This window comes from Micropterus dolomieu, linkage group LG08 (genome assembly GCF_021292245.1).
Source record: "Micropterus dolomieu isolate WLL.071019.BEF.003 ecotype Adirondacks linkage group LG08, ASM2129224v1, whole genome shotgun sequence".
Lineage (NCBI taxonomy): Eukaryota > Metazoa > Chordata > Actinopteri > Centrarchiformes > Centrarchidae > Micropterus > Micropterus dolomieu.
Window position 1 is genome coordinate 11,177,505 of NC_060157.1, and position 7,500 is coordinate 11,185,004.

A 7,500-nucleotide genomic window follows, 5' to 3' on the forward strand; every position below is an offset into this window, starting at 1 on the left:
TGCCAGCATTTTGCATTGTGTGTGTTCTAACATGTATAAAAGGGAGTTAAAACGGCAAGCTCAGCATTCAGCATTCATCACCCCCATCTCTCACCCCCCCCCCCCACCCCCCCACAGTGATGGCCCTCGACCGGTCAGCGCGGTGCCTCCGGGCTGGTCTGTTAAACCCACCGTCCCCCCACATCCCTGCTGCCTTACTGCACCTCTCTCCCTTTCCCCAGCTCCACACACACAGAACTTTCAGGGCCTTGGTCATTCGTCCTCATGCAACACACACACACAGGCAAACACACACTCTCACATTATGCAAACCTCTGCCGAGCACCTCCTAGAAGCCCCTGTCACAACAGAAGACACAATCTGCTGTGTTATGTGAATAATTGTTGGTTCATTGCTTGTGCCTCCGTGTTTTTCCACACTTTCCTTTCCACTGTTTTCCCTCTCCGTTGCTGTTTTTCTCACCTTGCACATGTTAGTTAGATTTCTCAGCTAGCCTACATGGTGTTGGCTGTGGAGCAGTGCCAGTGGCAGCTCTGAGCTCTGAGGCAGTGTCAAGTTCTGTTCTTAGTGCACAGACTTCTGCAATGATCGCTGCCACTAGAAAGAGACTTTTCTTTTCCTCCTCTTAAAGATTGCTGATTACTATCAGCAGGGCTAGGTGATATAATTGTCTCCAGTTACATTACACAGTTGTCACCTATAAACGGAAGCCACAAATGTAGTTTTAGCATTTAGCATTGCAAATTTAAGACAATGCTTGGTTAGCTCTTACTCTTTTGCTTTAGTTTAATATGTATTTTGTCTTGTCTCCGTCCATACGTAGCCCACATGCTTGTTACAGACAATGGTTTCACAGGGTCAGGCATTTCAGTGTATGGGTCAGTTCAGCGCTGTTAGCTTTGGGCACTTCCGTCTGGGGCCCCAACTGTATTATCTGCATGTGTGTATACGTGTATGTGTTTGTTTGTGCGTGTGCCTGTCTTTGTGCATGCATGTGTGTCTTCTGTCCTCGTCCATCAGCATTTGCGTCCCCTGATTATGACAGTTATGATATGTCAACAGATGACATACGCCCCAAAGAAAACTTTCTCCTCTTGGCTCCAGCTGCTCTTCACTGTGGCTGTTCCTCCTTGCCCCCCCCAATATAAGATCCAATATTTCCTGTTGTTTGTTTATCCAAAATCTCTCTACTTCCAACTAAATGTCTTTCATGTGTTTGCACTCATTCTTGCTTTTTCTGTTTCTCTTCTTGGATACACTGCCTTTTCTTTTGGCCTTGGTCTGTTGTAGGGGGGCGACAGAGGGGTTAAGTTTGTTTGATTTAGGATGTCCAGCACTGCTGCCCCCCACCCTTCGCCCTAAAGGGGGATTATGGCGTCACCTGGGGCCCCTGGGGGGGTATTATAAAGCCCCTGTCTGGCCCTCTCCCCTCCGTCAGAGAGGCTAAAACGTCCACCGGACACTCTGTCTATCCCCGTCTCTACTTTAGAAACACCCCTTTAGCATTGATGCCCACCTACTCTTGACAACTCACCCCACGTGAGATCTCCACCCACACTCCCACGTTATATCACACCTATGTCTTTGCGACAGGTGGACAGAGGTGGCAAGCGAACGCAGCTGAGTTGACTTTACCAACCCAATTCACTGCTTGGTATAGATCCGTTGAGTGGATTCGTCTGTTGACGTTCTGAAATCCTGTTTTGTCTTTGACCTGACTCTGAGTGCCGAGTGTGCTGACTACAAAAGGGAGATCCTTTTTTGTTATTTTTGGCATTTGAAGAGGACCTAAAAGGTACACATTAACTTTTCTAGATTCACCCTGATTTGTTTTTAAAGAATCTTCTTCATCTGGTGGAGAGCCTCAAGTGAACAGTCACCATGTGGGAGTTCCGGTCCATGAATTTTTGGCGAGCGGTCTTTGCAGAGTTCTTCGGGACCATGTTCTTTGTATTCTTCGGCATGGGCGCTGCTCTGCGCTGGACCACCGGGCCTCATCATGTCCTTCATGTGGCCCTGTGTTTCGGGCTAGCAGCTGCCACCCTCATCCAGTCCATTGGCCACATCAGCGGCGGCCACATCAACCCTGCCGTCACCTTTGCCTACCTTGTTGGCTCACAGATGTCTCTTTTTCGCGCCGTTTTCTACATAGCCGCCCAGTGCCTGGGTGCTGTAGCTGGAGCTGCTGTGCTGTACGGGGTCACACCTGGCAACATGAGAGGCAACATGGCAATGAACACAGTAAGGACCCACTCTGGATGTTTCAGAAAACAAATATTGGAATGTTGGGATAGGTGAAGTAGAAGTTTTTTTGGATACGGTGATCAATGGGATACATGGCATACATTGTAGAGTTCATGAAATTGTTAAATTTGGTAAAGGAGTCCACTAGCATCAGTTCCCGGTCACTTCAGTAAAGCATTTTTTAGTCCAACCAGGCCATCTAGTGAAATCATGGTTTAAAAGACCTGAAAAACCAATTGTCAAATGTCAAATTATTTCCAGTCATTCATAATTTTTCAGAGAAAAAGAGAAATTAATTTCCATATGTACCATACAGCTCTTAGACCATGATTTCTATTTTTGTCCACCTGTGTGTCTCCAGCTGCAGCCTGGCATCAGTCTGGGAATGGGCACCACTGTGGAGGTTTTCCTCACCATGCAGCTTGTGGTGTGCATCTTCGCCGTGACCGATGAGAGGAGAAACGGACGCCTGGGATCTGCTGCCCTATCCATCGGCTTCTCCGTCACCATCGGACATCTCATGGGGGTGAGACACATGGAAACATAGATATTAAATAATAACCACATTTATTTTAAAACCCAATAAGTAACAAGTGTCTTGTGTTTTAGATGTACTACACCGGTGCTGGAATGAACCCTGCTAGGTCCTTTGCCCCTGCTGTGCTTTTCAGGAACTTCATCAACCACTGGGTAAGACCTGCAAACACACTGAAGATATCAACCCCAGCAGGAATCAAAAATGACTGGAAACTGTGTTAACTGATGAATGTTAAAACTGATGTTTGCTGCCCACAGGTGTACTGGGTCGGGCCTATGATAGGAGGTGCCATGGGCGCCCTACTGTATGATTTCATGCTGTTCCCACGCATGAGAGGTTTGTCCGAGCGCCTGGCCACACTGAAGGGCAGTCGGCCCCCTGAGAGCGAGACCCAGCAGGACACCCGTGGGGAGCCCATCGAGCTCAAGACGCAAGCCCTATAAACCTGCCCCTGCCCCCTTTTCCGACTGGGGCTGAGGGATGAGGGACAAGGCCCTGAGCTACGTCAATCCCACCTCCACTGCCCCCACCCCACCCCCCATGCCTTCACACAACATCACACAAGACTAACCCAAATACTCACATCTAGACTAACAAATGACACAATTTTTCCAGTTCTACTGTAAAAAAAACGACACATACACAGGTTCACAACCTTCAACCTCAACACACAACAAGACTCCTCTACCCCCCAGTCCTCACTCTGTATTCTGACCTGGACATTGTGTTTTTGATAAATGGTGACCAGAGCCTGAACCAGCAGCCGCCTCGTCTGCCTCCGTCTGCCTGCTTTCTCCTCCCAGCCAGGCCTTCATCTGCAACTCCAAAGAGTGTGGAAATCCTTTAATTGTGCAGAGGGGTTTGAGGATATGGGTGTTGGAAATGTTGGGAGACCAAGGGCAGGATGAGGGAGAGGTGGGGATGTGGGTATGGCATGAGAAGGGTAAGAGGACATGGGGCAGGTGAGGATGGAGTAGAGGGGTAGGGGTTGGGGTTTGAGTAGGGTAGAGAGGGCAACACTCTGGGCTTGTGGTCATTTCAAGTTGGGTTAGACCAGTGAAGATGGGCATGCTTTTCATTATTCATCTGAATTTATCTCCATTTTAGTTTTTGTTTTTTAGGTTCATTTTGTTTTCTGCACTTCAGACACAAGACGTGGATGTATGATACCATTAGATTTTACCAGGGTTTCACTATTTTCAATCACTACATTTTATCTGTGGGTTTGTGTTTGTGTGTGCGTGTGTGGATACTTCTGCAGTATGTGTGTGTGCAAGTGTGTGCGTGAGAGTGAGCGTGTGCATGTTTGTGTGCGCCTGCCCGTGTACAAGTGAGTGTGTATAAGTGTGTATGTGTGTGATCAAGATTGCAGATACAGTAAATTTCGTTTTATTTTCATTACCACTCTCCTGTTTCGTACCATTAACTGTGTTCATTTTGTCATCAGTTTTCATGAATGTGAAAATGATCATTTCTCCTCCCCTCACTGTGGTATTTGCTATGATATTCATTTTTACATAAACCATCTGCTTTTTGTTCTGAACCAGCGAAATCAAGAAAGAAATGTTGTATCCCAGACTTTGATAGTAGGTCTGGTCACCGCAGATCAGCTGCAAGCTTTACATTGAGTCTCCTTTTATTATATGATCCTTACTGGGAGCACAAGGTGTTTCAATAAACATTTCAATGATAATAAACATAAAAAGCTGATACAAGGTTTGGGTCATTTTTGTTCCTTTTAATTTAACATTTTGTGGAGTTGCTGCCGGGCACTGAGGAAAATATGAGCTGCAATAAATACTTTTGGCCAGAAGAGGGCAAAAATAGCACATGTCAGAGTCTCACATAAAAACAATTGAATTTAAAGGCAGAAGTTCACAGTGGTGAAACCTCCCTGAAGAAAACGATTGCTGTTATAGGTTCCATTAGTTTGAGGTATGCCGGGAGATGTAGTTAAGGGAGGGGTTGTTTGGGTAAAACAGTGTTTACCCAAAGGCCGACTATTGCTGGTGTTTGATAAGAAAAGTTTAAAACTGACACATTTATCTTACACTGTCTTCTGTTCTTGTGCATCACAGCTGATAAACTGCAGTATGACTCCACCTCCAGAGCCCTGACAAAACAAAGACAGTAAAATGGTCAGTCTGGTGATGATCTACATTTTTCTTATGGTCAACAAATCCCATGAAAAGATCAAAACAACAATGAATTGATTCTGATATCTGGTATGAATGTTATCTGTGTAGCCAAGCCTGATATAACACATTCCTCTGTGCCATAGACCTCCGTTATTGTATAAAAACTATAAATAAAATACATCATTGCACTGGGTGACATTTTCAATGATTATTATGAGCCTGGGTACTGCAGTTTTAATTTAAGTAGATCCCACATACATTGCTGCTGGAAATCACACAAGCACTAAATGTGTTTATCAATCCACAGCTAAAAATAGTCCCCAACAAACACAATATTTACTCCTGATTGAGAAATGTTTTCTAAAAACTACACTGCCCAGCTGTTTTAGGATATTTATTTATTTTGATGGCAGGTGGGACAGAGATGCAGCCTACAGTGCAGTCACATTGGCTAAGTGACATCAGCTTTGTACAAAGTCAGTGTCTATTGGACTGAAAATAATAGTTTGGGAAGTACACTTATTCGCTTTCTTGCTGCTAGTTAGATGAGAAGGTTGATACCAGTAAAATTTACCATGTAGTAAATATGAAGCAACAGCTGGCAGCTGGTTAGCTTAGCTTAGCATAAAGACTGGAAATTGGGAAACGGTGAGACTGGCTCTGTCTAAATGGAACGAAACCCACCTACCACCATCTCTAAAGCTCATAAATTAGCATTTTAGTGTATGTCTTGCTGGCTTAATCAGTACAACAACCAAAGTGGGATATGTGCTGGACTAATTTTTAGCCAGGAGAAATTGCCAGGTAACCAGCTGAGACTCCGGGGAAGTTACTGCTCCCGGGAAAGAGGTCCAGCAAATAAAACTTTCCATATATAGCAACAGCAACTTTGGATAAAAGTGTCAGCTAAGCAAATAAATGTAAGAAATATCCTTCACCTCAACATGTTTACCTGTCCACCAGTGTGAAGTATCTCAATGACACAAGAAAATGACTTGACTACATGAGTCATGTGTGACTCTCCAGGCTCCCGATAGAGTCATGCACCAGCCGTTTCCCACTCATTTGAACGACAAATACTGTATAATTCGACCACACTCATTTTAGAAATATTCCTTTTATTTTGCATATTTGTTTCAAATGTGATGTATGGCTTGGTTTAGGACTACTAAGGTGGTGCCACAGCACCGCAAGATTCCAGGATCATCTCTAAAGCATCTGCCTGTATTCTGCAGCTGGGAAAAACAAAGAAACAAAGTACAATGGGCTGGAGAAGGAGCTCGGTCCTGACACTGGCATGTACTGCATCGCTCAATTTTTCTCTCACTCACTCACTCAGTCAAGACACACAAAACCAGACACCAAATACACCCACACATATCAGTAACAACATACATCTTGACACCTACATCCAAACACATTTACATGATATGTATCAACAACTTTGTAATCTATCATAAAAACAGTCCCCCAAAGACCAAATCCAGAAAACTTACTAATAAAAATAGCCTAACAAGTGGCTGCAGGAATTCCATTCCCTATTGTGTTTTAAGTGTTAACAAAGTCTTTCTCTGTGTAATGTTCTAGCAGTAGCAATATAAAAACAAAATACCAGTGTTGTCTACCTTATACATGCTCTTTATCATCACAATTGCATTTTCTGTTCAACTGTGATTATTACTGTGTAATAACTTGTCAGCAGTAGATAAAAGGAACAAAGGGGAGTACAATAAACATTTTGTTCATTTACGACTAATAAAAAAACAAACTGAACCAGGCACACACACACACACAGAGACAGAGAGAGACAGAGAGAGACAGACACAGAGAGAGACAGAGACAGAGAGAGACAGAGACAGAGACAGAGAGAGAGAGAGAGAGAGAGCTCTCTAAGGCCATAGACAGAAAGGTAACCTTGAAGAGGAGGTAATTGGACCTGCATTTCTGAAAGAGGAACTGGCTCTCAGCCTGGCTAAAATCCAGCATTCAGCTCAGAACCTTTGGAGAAACTGCAGCCGCAGCATCATGTCAAACAGACATATTTCTCTTCGTCTTTACCCATCCGCTCTCCAGCAGTCAGCCTGTGTCCAACTTCAGTGCTGAGAGTCAGGGGTCAGGGTCGTCTCATTCCAGCCCCTGATTTCTGCCACTTATGAAAAACATTCAGATCGTATGCTGATGACTGTAACAATAGAACATTTTCCTTAACTATTACAACATATATATATATATATATAAAAACAGGAACAAGAGTGCTTTCTGAAAGCCCTTTTGATTACATCACACTCTCTTCCTGGGTATCCAGTCTCATCCTGATGATGTCACAGGTCAAGAGTCACACTTTTTGGAAATTTTCAGTTCGGCCGCTGCAGCTCCACTCAGAGCTGCTCACTGCATGCGGTCAGGCTGGTGCAGAGGGTAGTGGAGGAAGGCCTGCGGGGCAGCAGACATAGTGGTGAGTGCAGCCAGGGGAGGATGGATGGCAGCTGGAGGTGTCGGGGATGCGGTGAGGGCGGGCGCTGGAGTGCCAGGGGAGAAGCTGTAGCTGAGGTAGCCAGTGGAGGGCGACGGTGAAGGGGT

General features: G+C 44.8%; 2 protein-coding genes across 2 annotated transcripts in view; one reads left to right on the plus strand and one right to left on the minus strand.

Moving 5' to 3' along the window:
- The first annotated feature begins 1,881 nt into the window (after nucleotides 1–1,881).
- On the plus strand, nucleotides 1,882–3,225 carry mipb (major intrinsic protein of lens fiber b). Its single transcript, XM_046056478.1, has 4 exons — nucleotides 1,882–2,241; nucleotides 2,606–2,770; nucleotides 2,854–2,934; nucleotides 3,040–3,225. The coding sequence occupies exons 1-4, from the start codon at nucleotides 1,882–1,884 to the stop codon at nucleotides 3,223–3,225; spliced, it is 792 nt and encodes a 263-aa protein (XP_045912434.1).
- Nucleotides 3,226–6,021: 2,796 nt separating this feature from the next.
- Nucleotides 6,022–7,500, minus strand: part of rbm38 (RNA binding motif protein 38) — a 21,129-nt gene continuing 19,650 nt past the window's right edge. Inside the window, exon 4 of the mRNA XM_046057512.1 lies at nucleotides 6,022–7,500. This exon is cut by the window's right edge and continues 166 nt beyond it. Within this exon, the coding sequence (XP_045913468.1) occupies nucleotides 7,309–7,500 (192 nt within the window). The 3' untranslated portion in view covers nucleotides 6,022–7,308.

What these genes read in the sequence shown, in the direction of transcription:
- mipb (XM_046056478.1), top strand. Translation starts at nt 1,882, where the DNA reads ATGTGGGAGTTCCGGTCCATGAATTTTTGGCGAGCGGTCTTTGCAGAG. An exon ending in GCAACATGGCAATGAACACA is followed by an intron (nt 2,242 to 2,605) that starts GTAAGGACCCAC and finishes GTGTGTCTCCAG; the next exon opens with CTGCAGCCTGGCATCAGTCT. An exon ending in CCATCGGACATCTCATGGGG is followed by an intron (nt 2,771 to 2,853) that starts GTGAGACACATG and finishes CTTGTGTTTTAG; the next exon opens with ATGTACTACACCGGTGCTGG.